At 47.0% G+C, this 16,682-nt stretch overlaps 1 protein-coding gene across 3 annotated transcripts in view; it reads right to left on the bottom strand.

Annotated features, from left to right (window-relative positions):
- The window catches only part of ACACB (acetyl-CoA carboxylase beta), a 164,603-nt gene that overhangs the window by 106,940 nt on the left and 40,981 nt on the right, over positions 1-16,682 (bottom strand). For 2 of the 3 annotated variants that reach the window (XM_021922881.2, XM_031650731.1), the window contains one exon: positions 2,757-2,889. In XM_021922881.2, the coding sequence (XP_021778573.2) occupies positions 2,757-2,889 (133 nt within the window). Of the gene's footprint in view, positions 1-2,756; positions 2,890-16,440; positions 16,678-16,682 lie in introns of those variants that run through there. The other variant, XM_021922882.2, reaches the window with a different exon arrangement.

The raw sequence follows: 16,682 nt of genomic DNA, 5'->3' as shown, positions 1-16,682 counted from the left end.
AACTGGCCATGTCTCTAAAAAATAAAGCCAAAGTTCTAGGTTTTTGTTGTTTCCTTTTGTTTTGTTTTTTTGAGACAGGGTCTCTGATATGCCTTGGCTGTGTCCCCACCCAAATCTCATCTTGAATTGTAGTTCCCATAATCCCCACGTGTCATGGGAGGGACCCGGTGGGGGGTAATTGAATCATGGGGGCGGTTACTCCCATGCTGCTGCTCTCCTGATAATGAGTGAGTTCTCACGAGATCTGATGGTTTTATAAGGGGCTTTCCCTGTTTTGCATGGTACTGCTCCTTGCTGCCACCTTGTGAAGAAGGATGTGTTTGCTTCTCCTTCCACCATGATTGTAAGTTTCCTGAGGCCACCCCACCCATGCAGAACTGTAAGTCAATTAAACCTCTTTCCTTTATAAATTACCCAGTCTCGGGTATGTCTTTATTAGCAGTGTGAGAGCAAACTAACACAGTCTCTGTCATCCAGGCTGTAGTGCAATCATAGTTCACTGCAGCCTCAACCCCTCAAGTTCATCTTGCCTCAGCCTCCTGAGTAGCTGGGACTAAAGGCATGCACCAGCACACTCAGCTAATTTTTTTATTTTTTGTAGAGATGGGGTCTTGCTATGTTGCCCAGGCTTGTCTCAAACTCTTGGGCTCAATCAATCCTCCTGCCTTGCCCCCACAAAGTGCTGGAATTACAGATGTGAGCCACCATGTCCAGCCCCTAGTTTTCTTGTTTAAAAAAAAGAAAATTAGGCATATGCCTTCAAAGCTTGACTTACATAGCAATTTCATCATTTTAAGGCCTCCTTCATTGCTGCCTAATCTTCAAGACATTCCTGAAGGGTAAGTCTCATTAGAGAATTGGGATGTGATCACCCCTGTTTTACAGAAGGGGAAACTGAACTCAGATCTCACAGCCCATGAGTGGTGGCACTAAAATTTGACCTCAGGGTTTCTGGTTCAGGTGAAATGTTCTTCTACCCTGCCAAAAAATGCCTCTTGGGAAGACATGATGAAATGGCTGGGCTCTGGCTTTCTCAGTCGATTATCAAAGCAAGGCTTGGTTAAGAGGGAAGGACTTTGATGATCCCAGAATTAGTTTCCCTTGGCCCTATACGTTCTAGTGCAACAAATGTGGGAGCCCCATGGGGGAGAGGCTGCTGCGGGCCAGCTTGCGGCTCTAATCCCCACAGCAGCAGCTTTCCCACAAGGAGTGTACAACCGAAGGCAAGCCAAGGTCAACTCCTAAGCCAGAAAGTACAACAGCTCTGGGCTGAGCCCTTCTGTGGCCGTCCGAGCCTCTCTGGGCTCCTGAGAATTCCACACTAGCCACCAACTGTGCTGAGTGCAAAACAGTCTCCTGGCGAGTGTGACAAAAATGCAGCTTCTGGATCTCCGCCCAGGAGAGTTTAAATCCAAGGGTCTGGAGCAGGGTGGAAGAATCTGTATTTTCAACCATCAAGACTGTTGGCAAAGGCCAGGCATGGCACGGTGGCTATGCTTGTAATCCCAAGACTTTAGGAGGCCAAAGAAGGAAGATCACTTGAGCTCAGGAGTGCAAGACCAGCCTGGGCAACATAATGAGACCCCTATCTCTAGAAAAATAAAAAACAAAACTAGCCAGGCATAGTGGTGCACACCTATAATCCCAGCTGCTCAGGAGGTTGAGGCAGGAGGATCACTTGAGCCCAGGAGGTTGAGGCTGTAGCAAACTATGATTGTGCCACTGCACTTCAGCCTGGGCAACAGAGTGCGACCCTATCTCTACAAAAATGAAAACTTAAAAAAATAAAACAAAAAACGACCAGTGGCAGCCAGGTTTTGGAACCTGCATCCTGCATGAGTCTCTACTACTCAATACTGCACTTAGTGTGCTGGGTTGAGGGTGTGAGCTCTGGAGCCCAGCTCTGACACTGGGCAAGCAATCTCCCCTCTCTAAGCCTCGGTTTCCTCATCTGTAAAACAATACCCACTGACCAGGCTGAGGGAATGGCTAAATAAGACGCAATGATGTAAAGCAGGGGATAGGATGCCTACCCCAGCACAGGCCCTCAATCGATGGCAGCTGTCACTGAGATTGTTATTATTATTATGACCCTGCTCTCCAGTAAAATGGAAAAGAACAAGGTCTTAGAGCCAAACTGGCCTGGGTTCAAATCCCAGCTCCACCTCCTACTAATTACCTAATCTTGGACAACTAACATCAAATCTCTGAATACTAGTTTCTCCACGAATACAATGGCGATCATCAAACAGTATGGATGACCCAGGGCCTTGTGCAGATGGTATAGGAGACAATGTGAAAAGCCTTCAGAACTGGCAAATCTCAGCTACTTCCCTTTCCTTACTGCCATTCTAGTCAGTCTGTCTCCTCTCCTCGAAGCAGCTACGAACCTCAGGAATGCACAGCTGGACTTATGCTTCCCATTCAGTAGAAAGTGGCCCCATTCCCAAAAGCACCCAGAGTCCTTTGCAGGAGCTTCCTGACCACGCCCAGAGGTCTCAGTCTCCCCATCTGTGAATGGGAGCGATGCACCTGTTGCATTGGGCTGTTGCGAGGGTGAAAAGCTCATGAAGTCGAGCACCCAGCACTGGGTGTCACAAGAGTGTGGCCCTCACCCCCCCACCCCCTCTCTGCAGCAGGCAGAGATTCAGATTGATTCAGATTGAGCCTGAACCTGAATCTCTCACCTCCAGCTGAGAGAAGGGGCCCCTGCACCCCAACCGGACCCTACCCAGAGTGCCGAGACCCGTCTGTACCTTCTCGATGACCCGATCCCCGCCAAAGCGTGTGACAAACTCAGCGGGAGAAGCCACCGTAAAGTCTCTGTGCAGGTCCAGCTTCTTGTGTTCCCGTCCCCTCTTCACCAGGTGGAGTCCCGACATGCTCGGCCTGCAGAGTAAGAATGAGGGACAGACGTGCATGACGGAAGAAGCCCGGGACTCAGAGCTCAGCACCTATAAAGCCAGTGGAGCAGAGAAGCCGAAGTGCACCAGAGCCCCTCTGCTTTGCACTTGCTCTCCAGAGCCCCTGAAGCAATTTACAAGGAGGCTCAAGGGCAGGAAGCACCTTCTTTTTTTTTTTTTTTTTTTTGAGCCAGGATCTCATTCTGTCACCCAGGCTGGTATGCAGCGGTGTAATCGTGGCTCACTGCAGCAGCCTTGACTCTTTTGGGTAGCAGGGAGGTGCACCACCAAGCCCCAGCTAATTTTTGAGACGGAGTTCTGTCGCCTAGAGAGAGCTGGAGTGCAGTGGCCGGATCTCAGCTCACTGCAAGTGCCCACCTCCTGGGTTTACGCCATTCTTCCTGCCTCAGCCTCCAGTAGCTCAACTACAGGCTCTCCCACCTCACCCGCCGGGCCAGTTTCGTATTTTAGTAGAGACGGGGTTTCACCGTGTTAGCCAGGGTGGTTTCGATCTCCTGACCTTGTGATCCACCAGTCTCGGCCTCCCTAAGTGCTGGGACTACAGGTTTGAGCCACCGCGCCTGGCCACCTAGCCAATTTTTAAACATTTTTGTAGAGATGGGGTTTCACTGTGTTGCCCAGGCTGGTCCAAACTCCTGAAGTCAAGTGACATCAAAGCCTTTCAAAGCATTGGGATTACAGGCATGAACCACTGTACCCAACTGAAAGCACCGTAAGAGGCCAGCTAAGGCCAGCACATGAACTAGAAGCAGCAGTTTCTTCTACCTGTCCCAAGGTGGATGTTTAGATTTTAAATCCTAAGTTAATTTTGACTTTACATGCCCATCATTTAGGAACCCAAATAATACTAAGAAACTTCTAACAAGGGTGAGAGTTTTATGATCAGGGAAGAAGTCCACACATTCTAATCGTTCAGACTTGTTACACAGTATTAATATATTTCATGTACTTTTCTACATTTGTATTTCAGAAGTTTTTTAATTTTATTTTTTGTAGAGACAGGGGTCTCACTTTGTTGCCCAGGCTGGTCTTGAAATCCTGGCTTCAAGCAATCCTCCCACCTCAGCCTTCCAAAACACTGGGATTATAAGGCATGAGCCACAATGTCCAGCCCACAAAATTTCTTTAGAAAACTGAAAACAATTTTTTAAATGTTTAACAACAAAACAGGTTTCCTGCCTTGTCCCTCCACACCAGAGGAAATTGATGCTGATTTTTTCTAGCAATTACACATCTCCATAGTCCTAAACAACAAGTGTATACAATCTTCTGAGTCATCCATGTCAGACAGCATCTATGGCCTTCCCATCCTGAGAGATGTGAATTTAGTTCTCTCACAAGGCCACCCCATCAGCTCCCCTCCACCAGCTGGTCAATACCATAGAAGTCCACTGTAATTTGGCAATCCGGGTACTCAATGTTTTACTAGTTTGTGATCATTATTCACATATGAAGTTTGTGATCATTATTCACATACGAGAGCTGCAGTGTACCAGATTTTAGTTCCTTTTTGCCTTTTCCTGGAGTTAATGATTTTTTTCCTTTACTTAGTGTTCCTTGCACCTGTTGCTAAATCACCCCACTCCTCCTAATAGATTCCCAGTACACATAAGATAATTGATCAGGCCACATGAGGTGGCTCATACCTGTAATCCCAGCACTTTGGGAGGCCAAGCCAGGAGGACTGCTTGAGCCCAGGAATTCAAGACCAGCCTGGGCAACATAGCAAGACCCCATCTCATTAAAAATAATAATAATAAATAATTGATCAGTTCTGTTTTTTTTTTCCACTGGTGACATCTCTCCTGGAGGCCTCTGTTCTCCTTCCAAATGTACTGGCTGTCCTCTAGGCCCCTACACCATCATCGCTTTGGGGCTTCCCTTTGCTGACATCCCTAGAATTCCCTTTGCCTTTCCTTGGGGTTGGATTCCTAAGTTGGGAGATTAGGTGGCTCTCTTTCTTGGTAGACTCCCTTGTTTCACTGGGGCATATCCTCCAGTAGTTTCATCCACTTAACAAGATGGTAAAATGGCAGGGTGCATGACAAGATGCCCTCAATTACCCTGCCCTGTTCCTGACTGGGCTTCCTCATCACCATCACCCTGGAGATTCCCTTGAGTCTATGTTGAATCCCCTGTTTCCTGTCTCCTGTGTGTTGCTCTTCCTTGGTTTACCCTCTGGTTTCAGTGGAAGACATCCTCAAGTAGCTTTCTAAGAAAGGCTATTCAGGGCCAGGCATGGTGGCTCACACCTGTAATCCCAGCACTTTGGAAAGCCAAGGAGGGAGAATTGCTTGAACCCGGGAGGCGGAGGTTGCCGTGAGCCGAGACTGCGCCACCGCACTCCAGACTGGGCAACAGGGTCAGACTCCATCTCAAAAAAAAAAAAAAAAAATTTAAATTAGCCAGGCATATTGCCTGGCACCTGCCTGTAGTCCTAGCTACTCAGGAGGCTAAGGTAGGAGGATTGCTTGAGCCCAGGAGGTCAAGGCTGCAGTGAGCTAGGATTACACCATTGCACTTCAGCCTTTCTCCTGCCCTCACATTCAGCCTTACTGCTTGGCTGTGTACGAAATGCTAGGGAAGGTCAGGCGTGGTGGCTCATGCCTGTAATCCTAGCACTTTGGGAGGCTGAGGTGGGTAGATCACTTGAGGTCAGGAGTTTGAGACCAGCCCGGCCAAAATGGTGAACCTCATCTCTACTAAAAATACAAAAGTTAGCCAGGCATGGTGGCGTGCACCTGTAATTCTAGCTACTTGGGAGACTGAGGCAGAAGAATCGCTTGAACCCGTGGGATGGAGGTTGCAGTGGGCTGAGATCACGCCACTGGATTCCAGCCTGGGCGACAGAGCGAGACTCTATCCCAAAGAAAAAGAAATTCCAGGAAGGAAAACCTTCTTCAGAGTTTTAGAAGCCTTGTGCCATTGTGTTGTGGCTTCTAGAGGCTGCTAGAACGAGAGTAATTCTGATCCCTGATTCTTTGTAGGTGACCTGTTTTTTCATATCCAGATGCTTATAGGAACGTCCCTCCGTCCCCAGAACTCTACGATTTCACAGTGATGGGCTCAGGTGTGTGTCTGCTTCCACCAATGAGGCTGCACATCTCTCAGGCCCTCTCAATCTGGAAACTCCCATCCTGGGAATTTGTCTTCAAATACTTCTCTGATGGGATGAACATGGTGGCTCACGCCTGTGATCCCTACTTTTGGAGGCTGAAGTGGGAAGATCACTTAAGGTCAGGAGTTAGAGACCAGCTTGGCCAACATGGTGAAACCCCATCTCTACTGAAAATACAAACATTAGCCAGGCATGGTGGTCTGTGTCTGTAATCCCAGCTACTCGGGAGGCTGAAGCAGGAAAATCACTTGAACCCAGGAGGCAGATGTTGTAGTGAGCCAAGATTGCGCCACTGCACTCCAGCCTGGGCAATAGAGCAAGACTCCATCTCAAAACAACAACAACAACAAAAAGAAACAAATACTTCCTTGCTGATGTCCTTACCTCTTTTTTTCTCTATTTTTTCCCGAAGTCCTATATTTGGATGTTGAAATTCCTATACTGGCCTACTGGTTTATGTATTTTTCCCCTCTCCTATTCGCTCTCTTCTTCTACTCACTGGTTGATTTTCTCAGCCTCATCTTCTAAACATTCAGTGGAGTTCTTCATTTCTGCTATCATGTTTTTGATGTCTACGAACTTGTTTTTGGCCTGCAAATGTTCCCTTTGTTATAGCATCCTCTTCCTATGAGTGCAACATCCTGTCTGACCTCAACAAGGATATTAATGAGAGCTTTTTAAGCTTCTCTTCTCCAGCATAGTTTCTGTTTCTTCCAAGCTTCCTGCGTCTGCTGGTTTGGACCTTGACTCATATATGAGAAACTGGACCTCAGGGCCGGGCGCGGTGGCTCACGCCTGTAATCTCAGCACTTTGGGAGGCCAAGGCAGGTGAATCACCTGAGTTCAGGAGTTCAAGACCAGCCTGGTCAACATGGTGAAACCTCATCTCTACTAAAAATACAAAAAATTAGCCGGGTTTGGTGGTGCACACCTGTAATCCCCCCTACTCGGGAGGCTGAGGCAGAAGAATTGTTTGAACCTGGGAGGCGGGGGTTGCAGTGAGCCGCGATGGTGCCAATACACTTCAGCCTGGGCAACAAGAGCAAAACTCCGTCTCAAAAAAAAAAAGAAAAAGAAACTGGACCCAAATGTCATGGAAGTTTTGGTTCCAACCTTCTGACTATGAGTGAGAACAGAATTTCTAAGACTGTGGTGGACCTGGTTGACCCTGTGCTCAATGTAGGGTGAGGTAGGAGGGGCTGTGTGCTGGGGATCCCCTGAGTCAGTATCTTCAGTGTCTTTCTCTCTCTCTCTCTCTCTCTCTCTCTCTGGCCAGATTCCCCAGGGAGAAGTTTTCCAGTCTTCTGCCTGGACAGTAAAGGTCAGCCTGGAGCCCCGAGGGGAAGGGGGAAGTTCTAAGCATTCAGCACCTATTCGGACCCTTATCTTCCTATTTGGGATATAGGCCCCATGCCCTCAACTGTACCTGTGGATACCTTCTCCCAAGACCCTCTATATGTCCCTTTGAACTGCTGCCTTCTGTTGGGGTCGAAGTGGACAGCCCCCGCCACAGGAGTCTTCTACCCAGTTCTTCTCATTTTGGTACCCTCCTTACCCCTCAGCTCCAGGGGCATCCCTTGCTGCCAGACACCATGCCTTTTGGGGGTTCTATGGTACATATGGCCAGGGGTCCCCAACTTTCCTCACTGCTCCATTAGGACTCAGCCTTAAGCCAGTGACCACTCATTCATCTACTTTCCAGCTTCTAAAAGGTTAATGCTACGCTGGGCATGGTGACTCATGCCTATAATCCCAGCACTTTGGGAGGCGAAGATGCGCGGATCACTTGAGGGCAAGAGTTTGAGACCAGTCTGGTCAACATGGTGAAACCCCATTCACATTTAAAAAATACAAGTAGCTGGGCATGGTGGCACACGCCTGTAGTCCCAGCTACTGGGAAGGCTGAGGCACAAAAATCACTTGAACCCAGGAGGTGGAGGTTGCAGTGAGCCAAGATCACATCACTGCACTCCAGACTGGGCAACGGAGTGAAACTCTACCTAAAAAAAAAAAGAGAGAAGAACTTTATTTATTTACAAAAAAAGAGATGCAACCCAAGGAACATCATTTGCAGACAGACCCCTGATCTGGGGGAAAAAATGCTGAAGTATTAACAGCCGCTACCTCTTTGCTATGTTTTACAAAATATTCTGCAATGATGTGTTATTTTCAATAAGAATAAAGCTATTTATTTTGTAACAGGAACACCCAAAGCCACAGCCACTCCAGTGCCCCTTTGGCAAAACACTCACTTTCCCATATGTAAAATGGGGATAATAACACATACTTCATTCATAAGTCAATATATAGAAATAAAGGTTAAATAAGGTTCTGAGGATTAAATACATCAAGACCTAGTAAGTAAAAGGCAGTGTTGGTGCATAGTAAGTGCTATATTACACTCAGTGCAGTGATGCAGAGATGCAGCTGATCTCCTAACCTAACCGGGAAGAGCAGCAGGCCACTCGTCTGCTCCGGCTCCATGGAGCCCAAGGCCTGCTCCCGACTCATCCACTCTCCCCATTCTTTTTTGTATAAATTCAGCGGGTACAGTGTTGTTTTGTTACATGGATATATTATGTAGTGATGAAGTGTGGACTTGTAGTATAACCATCACTCAAATAGTGCACCTTGTGTCTAACAGGTAGTATTTCATCCCACTCTCCTCCCACTCTTCCAAGTCTCCAGTGTCTATTATTCCATACTCTACATCCATGTGGAAACACTATTTCGCTCCCACAGTGAGAATATGTGGTATTTGACTTTCTGACTTATTTCATTTAAGATGATGGCCTCGGCTGGGTGCGGGAGCTCACACCTATAATCCCAGCACTATGGGAGGCCGAGGTGGGTGGATTGCTTGAGCCCAGGAGTTCGAGACCAGCTTGGGTAACATGGCAAAATTCCATCTCTACCAAAAAATACAAAAATTAGGCAGTCTCATAATCCAGTCTCAAAAGAAATTAATTAAAAATAAATTAAATAATTAAATAATTAATTAAATAATTTTTTAAAAATAGCTTCCAGTTGCATCCATGTTGCTGCAAAAGACATGTCATTCTTTTTTGGGGCACACTAGTATTCCCTGGTGTGTGTATATATGTGTACATGTATACACATATACATACATATCTATATATACTCACACAGATACATGTATATATGTACATATATGTACACTTACCCATATATGTGTGTATACACATTATATATAATACATAGATACATGTAATATATACATGTGTATATATATACACACACACCATACACACACACAAGAGAATACTACTGAGCCATAAACAAATTTATATATATATATATATACACCAAATTTTCTTTATCTAGTCATCTGTTGATGGACACTTAGGCTGATTCCATATCTTTGCTACTGTGAATAGTGCTGTGAATAGTACAGGTGTCTTTTTGATATAATTATTTCTTTATTTTATTTTATTTTATTTTGAGACTGAGTCTCACTGTGTCGCCCAGGCTGGAGTGCAGTGGCACGATCTCAGCCCACTGCAACTTCCACCTCCCAGGTTCAAGCAATTTTCCTCCCTCAGCCTCCCGAGCAACTAGGGTTACAGGTGCCCACCACCATGTCCGGCTAATGTTTGTATCTTACATGTCAGCCAGAGTGGTCTTGAACTCCTGACCTCAAGTGATCCACCTGCCTCAACCTACCAAAGTGCTGGGATTACAGGCGTGAGCCACCACAACTGAACTCCATGCTAATTTTACTTATTGTTTTCAACCAGTCATGTTAAGATCCTCCCAATGAAAAGAAAATCTGACCGAGCAATTCCTTTTCCTTCGTGTACCTACCAAGTAGTGGGATTGCTGGAGAGATTGACAGATCTATTTTTAGTTCCTTGAGAACTCTCCAAACTGCTTTCCACAGAGGTTGTACTAACTGACATTCCCACCCACAGCTGCACCCCTCATTCTGTCCACGACCTTCCCTGACTGGCTGGCTTGATCCTTCAGCTTCAGAAGGTCTGAGACATCCCATGTCTACCCACACAAACATTAAAACTCCAGCAATTTGACCTAAAGCACAACAAAAAAACAACTTCATTTTGTGGCCTAAGGGGAAAAAAAACCATTCTTGGCCACCATGGTGACAGAGCCCCTCCATCAGGCAGGTCACGAGCCCATTACCGCAGGCTAGGCAAGCGAACACACAAAGCTGCCGGACTGGCCTTGCTTCAGGCCCAATCTCCAGGCAAGTGGCTATTTTAATTCTTTTTGATAAAGCTGGAAGCCAACCAACATTGGCTCTAGAGGGCTGACCTTCAGCCAGCATTTGCTCCCACTGAAGGAGGATCATCCGAAGTGCCACTGTCCAGTGAGAAGTCCTGTCCTTACACAGCTAGGCAAGGGTGAGAGCTGAAATGTTTCAAGGTGACTTTAGAAACGACTTGAGGTACAACCAACAGCAGAGGTGTCAGCCAAACACCAAATACAGTCAGCTGCCGGAGCACAAGACCAGGTAGAATAGTATCGGGAATGGAGGAAATAAACATTCTCGGTTGCCCACTATGGACTGGGCACAGGGGGCTTCTCTGTGAATCTCCACAGCCCTGTATGGAGGAGGCTGTCATCTCCAGGTTCACGATGAGGAAACCGAGGTTCAGAGAGGACCATTTACCTCCAGTTACATAGCTGGCAAGTGGCAGAGCCCCGTTCCTAATCCAACTCTAGCTGACCTCAGAATCTAACTTCTAGGCAGAAAGACAGTCTGAGATAAATGGAAGCCCCTCTATTAATTGGACTTTTAAAACATGCATTATACATATGGCCTCCTATATTGCCTCTCAAATAAGAGACAAACATGGATAATGCTGAGTTGTTTTTTGTTTGTTTATTTGTTTTTGAGACAGAGTCTAGCTGTGTCACCCAGGCTGGAGTGAAGTGGCACCATCGCGCCTCAATGCAACCTCTGCCTCCCAGATTCAAGCGATTCTCCTGCCTCAGCCTCCCGAGTAGCTGGGACTACAGGTGCCCACCACCATGCCCGGCTAATTTTTGTATGTTTAGTAGAAACGGGGTTTCACTCTGTTGGCCAGGCTGGTCTCGAACTCCTGACCTCAGGTGATCTGCCCACCTTGGCCTCCCAAAGTTCTGGGATTACCGGGGTGAGCCACCACGCCTGGCCCTGAGTTCTTAACTGGGGGAAATTTTGCTCCCCGGGGAGCAATACCTGGAGACACCTTTGGTTGTTACAACTTGGGGGATGTGCTACTGGCATCTAGTGGGTGGAGATCAGGGATGCTGCTCAACACCCTAAAATGCACAGGATAGCCCCCTACAAAGAACTGGACAGCCCCAAGTGTCAAAAGAGCCGCAGTTTAGAAACTCTGGTAGACTGCGGCCATCCTCCTAGGCTTTGAAGCTGGAATCTACCGCTTATCATGTGTAATTTTGAGAAAGTTACTTCAATACTCCGTGCCTCAGTTTCCTCACATGATGGAATTAACAGTCTCTCCCTGGGCCTAGCCAAAGTAAATAGCTTGTAACACTTTAGCTACCATGTGCCTCTGCAGCATAGCATTACAGGAGCCCAGGTTGGGCCATTAGGCTAGGGCCCCAGCATTAACCAGACCTTCAATTCCTTCCCCTCTCTCGTCTTCTATAAAATAGAGATGGTAATGGCTACCCGCACTGCTGAGAGCTGATTCTGAGCCAGGCAATGCTGTAATTACGACTACTTCCAAACAAGAAAGCAAGAAAGAACACTGTGTAGCCCAGTAAAGGCTGATATCGTTCAAACAGCACAAAACCACACTCTCCAGAAATGGACCCTTGGAAATTTCTCAAGCCACCTACCCCATCAGTACCCCTGGGATGTCTACCTCGGCTAGGACAGGGGTGGGTGGGCAAACTGGGACCCATGGGCCAAATCCACTCGGCCACCTGTTTTTGTATCTCCCACAAGCTAAGAGTGGTTTTAACTTTTAAATTGTTTTTTGTTTTATTTTGTTTGTTTGTTTGTTTTGAAAGGAAGTCTCGCTCTGTCGCCCAGGCTGGAGTGCAGCAGCACGATCTCAGCTCAGTGCTACTTCCGCCTCCCAGGTTCAAGTGATTCTCCTGCCTCAGCCTCCCGAGTAGCTGGGACTACAGGTGTGCGCCACCATGCTCTGCTAATTTTTGTATTTTTATTAGAGACAGGTTGTAATTTTATTACCATGTTGGCGAGGCTGTTCTTGAACTCCTGATCTCAGGGCGATCTGCCCACCTTGGCCTCCCAAAGAGCTGGGACCACAGGGGTGAGCCACCACACCCAGCCTTAAATTGTTTTTTATAGAGACATGGTGTCCCTCTGTTGCCAGGGCTACAGTACAGTGGCGCAAAAATAGTTCACTGCAGCCTCAAACTCCTGGGCTCAAGTGATCCTCCCACCTCAGCCTCCTGAGTAGCTGGGACTGCAGGTGTGCACCACCATGCCCACCTAATTGTTTTATTTTTGTAGAGACGGGGTTTCATCATGTTTCCCAGACTGGTCTCAAACTCCTCAAGCAACCCTCCTGTCTTGGCCTCCTAAAGTGCTGGGACTATAGACATAAGTCACCGTGCCTAGCCAACATTTTTAAATCATCAAAAAAAAAAAAAAAAAAAGAAAAGAAAAGAAATCAAAAGAATCCTGTTTCGTGACACATAAAAATTATATGAACTTTGAATTTCCCCATCCATAAATAATAACCGATTGAAACACAGCCAGGCCTGTTCCATTACATAACTATGGCTTCTGGTGCAGGAAGCAGCAGAGCTGAGTAGTTATAACAGAGACCACATGGCCACAAAGCCAAAACTATTTACTGTCTGACCGTTTACAACAGCAGTCTGCTGACCCCGGGCTAGGCACGAGTTTTCGACCCTGACACGATGAACTTTATCAGATTCCAATGCTGGGGTCCCACCAGCATCTCTAGTGGGTAGAGGTGGGGTACCCGGCATCTAGATTTTTCAAAATCCCCCCACCAGGAAATTCTAACATGTAGCCAAGAACGAAAACCCCTTATAGGTCTACAGCCAATATTTGCATGCAGGCAGCTGGCCTTTCAGAGCAGAATTGCATGGCAGTGAAATGGGACTCATTAAAAAACAAATTCTGCCTCCTCATCCCCAACTTTATTTCAAGCCCTTCTGCACTCTGATCCACACTCATTTCTCTGCTCTCTGAACTGTGACCCCGTTCTCATGCCATGGAAAATCAGTCATCATTTGCGACCTCACCTACTTAGGAGTTCTGGCTTCTTAGATGGCCCAAGCCTTCAGGACAAGATCCCAAATGCCTCCCAACTCCAGAGGACTCTTTCGTAACTGAACTCTGTGTTACTTATTAGTTTGCATCAATGTTTACGCTGACTCAGGGCAGTACTCAAGACCAGCAACTTCCACACAGAGTCTCAACGAACCAAGAAAGAGCTGGGCATGGTGGCTCATGCCTGTAATCCCAGCACTTTGGGAGGCTGAGTTGTGAGGATTGCTTAGCTCAAGAGTTCAAGACCAGCCTGGGAAACATGGTGAAACCCTGTCTCTCTAAAAAATACAAAAGTTAGCTGGGTGTGGTGGCGCATGCCTGTGGTCCCGCTACTTAGAAGGCTGAGGTGGGAGGACTGCTTGAGCCCAGAGGCTGAAGCTGTAATGAGCCGTGATCATGCCACTGTATTCCAGTCTGGGCAACAGAGCAAGACACTGTCTCTAATAATAATAACAACAACAACAATAATAATAATAATAATAATAATAATGAACTCCAGAGAGGCCTATGAGGGCTAGTCGCTTGGACGGATGGGGAAACTGAGGTTCCAAGGCTTGATGGTACCTGCTCCAGAAGATCACACAGCTTGGTGGCAAAGTTGGATCATCCAAATCCATCTTTTTAGCCACTCTAAGCTAAGAGAGGAACGACGCAGTCCCCCAACAAAGTATGTCCATATTATTATAAATAGGGTGACCCCATGTCCTGGACTTGCTGGGACAATTCCAAATTCCTGTGAGGTTTTTTGTTTGTTTGTTTGTTTTTTTCATTAAAGTGGTTTGAGAAAGGGTACAACAGCCTCCACTGAGTGCCCCACAGTGGCATTTTGAAGATGGCATGAGACCACACCTACAAAGTACTGGCACACTTAAAGCACCCCATGAATGGCAGTGGCTATTACTGTTGTACCCATCAGCTTTGAATTGGAGTTACTGAGAAGACATCTGCCTTCCCCAATGGAACCCAAGTTCCTGGAGGGCGGAGGTCATGGTTCCCAAACATTTTTGTGACCCTTCCTGCTACTAGATGCAGGCCTTATGCATGGGAGGTATGCATGAATGTTTATGGACCAGGTAAACATATCCTAAGAAAATAAAGGATGGAGGCAGAGATTCAGCTACGAGGGTATTCCTCACTGTGCTGTTGATAATAGCAAAAAAAAATAAATAAATAAAAAGAGAAACAGCCTGAATATCCACTACTTATAGGGGATTACTCATACTTTTTTCTAAGAGACAGGGTCTTGCTCTGTTGCCCAGGCTGGAGTGCAGTAGCACAATCATTGCTCACTACAGACTTGATCTCCGAGGCTCAAGCAATCCTCTTCCCTTAGTCTTTCGAGTAGCTGAAACTACAGACATGCATCACCATCCTCAGCTAATTTTCTTTTTTTTTTTAGTAGAGATGGGAGTCTCATATGTTGCCCAAACTGGTCTTGAACTCCCTAGTTCAAGCAATCCTCCTGCCTTGGCCTCCCAAAGTGCTGGGATTACAGGCATGAGCCACCACACTTGACCACATTTTTTTTCAGAGATTGGGGTCTTGCTATGTTGCCCAGGCTAGAGTGCAATGGCTATTCACAGGAACGATCATAGCACACTGCAGCCTCCAACTCCTAGGCAAAAGCATCCTCCCTCCTCAGCCTCCTGAGTATTTGGGACTACAGGCTTGCACCACCCTGCCTGGCCAGGACTATTCATACATTTTAAGGCGCACCCATTTAAAGGAACACTATGGATCCAGTAAAAGTGTGTTGTAGGCAGGGACTGGCAAACATTGTCTGTCAAGGGTCAGGGAGTAAATACTTTAGATCTGGTCAGTCTCTGTCCCACCACTCAAATCCTCCAGTGAGGCACAAAAGCAGCCATAAACTAGGCATAAATAATAAATCAATGAGCTTGGCTGCATTCCAATAAAACTTTATTTGTAGACACTGAAATTTGAATTTCATGTAATTTTCACGTGTCACAAAACAATCTTCTTCTTTTAACTTTTTTTTCAATAACTTAAACATGAAAAAACCATTCTCTGCTTGCAGGCCATAACAAAACAGGCAGTGGGTCATAGTTTGCCAAGCCCTGTGTTAGAAAAATACTTAATGTTGAATGAAAAAGTGAGTTACAGAATGTTCTGCATGATTCAAGTTTATAAATTAAAACATATCTGCACAGGAAAAAAAAGCTGAAGAACATACAACTGTTAACAAACACCACAGGGGTGGAATTACGGGTGATTTTGTTCCTCTTTTTTGCTTATCTATAATTTTCTGAATTGTCAACCACAGACAATCACTTTCGTAATTTTTTTTTAAGTGCAATAAAATGAAGACAAAAGGCCGGGCGCGGTGGCTCAAGCCTGTAATCCCAGCACTTTGGGAGGCCGAGACGGGTGGATCACGAGGTCAGGAGATCGAGACCATCCTGGCTAACACGGTGAAACCCCGTCTCTACTAAAAAAAAAAATACAAAAAACTAGCCGGGCGAGGTGGCAGGCGCCTGTAGTCCCAGCTACTCGGGAGGCTGAGGCAGGAGAATGGCGTGAACCCGGGAGGCGGAGCTTGCAGTGAGCTGAGATCTGGCCACTGCACTCCAGCCTGGGCGACAGAGCGAGACTCTGTCTCAAAAAAAAAAAAAAAATGAAGACAAAAAAGAAAAGAAACAAAACCAAGTAGGTAGAGCTACAAAGCACTCAGGTACTGAGATGCCTACGCTAATCTGCTCAGAAAATGACCCTAAATGAGATGCCTGCTCAAGTTCATGTCGATTCGCCCGGGCTTCAGCTTCAAAAAGACCGCCTTCCACAACCATCAGCCTTCTGGAGGCCAAGGAAAGAAAGCGGGTAAGGGGTGACCCTGTCCATGGGCTGATCTTTAGGTACCTGTGTGCTCCGAAGCACCCTCCTCCAAGCAACGTCATCCCCAAGTCCAGCCTCCTTCCTCCCCTCCCGCCAAGGCCAGCTGGAGTTTCCAAGGCAGGCACCATCTCCCCAGCAGCCAACTCAAGCCCATGTTTCTTTGGATAGGGGTGGGGGTAAAGGGGGTGGTGCTAAGAGGACATACAGCTTGACTTCAAGGGGAGGGAAGACTGCATAAGTTTGTAAAAGACCATGGTCATTCCAATTGCAGGCTTACTTACTTTACTTCGCGATCAGGGAAACAGACCTTGCACTTGGCAGGACTCATGTTGACCACCCCGCCAGCCAATCCCACCGGGCTCCCGCAGGGGTGCAGAGCATGCACCCCTTAACCGCCTGAAGCCGGCCCGAGGCCCGGGACCCAGCAGGACAGCCAGTTCGCGACCCGGAGGCCGAGATGCGGTCCTAGAGCGCCGCGGGCGGAGTTCTGCTGCAGCCGGCGGGCGCCCAATTTCGCGCTGCG

Source organism: Papio anubis, chromosome 9 (assembly GCF_008728515.1).
Source record: "Papio anubis isolate 15944 chromosome 9, Panubis1.0, whole genome shotgun sequence".
Lineage (NCBI taxonomy): Eukaryota > Metazoa > Chordata > Mammalia > Primates > Cercopithecidae > Papio > Papio anubis.
Note: the sequence above shows the minus strand (reverse complement) of the source record. Positions and strands in the feature narration are given on the sequence as shown.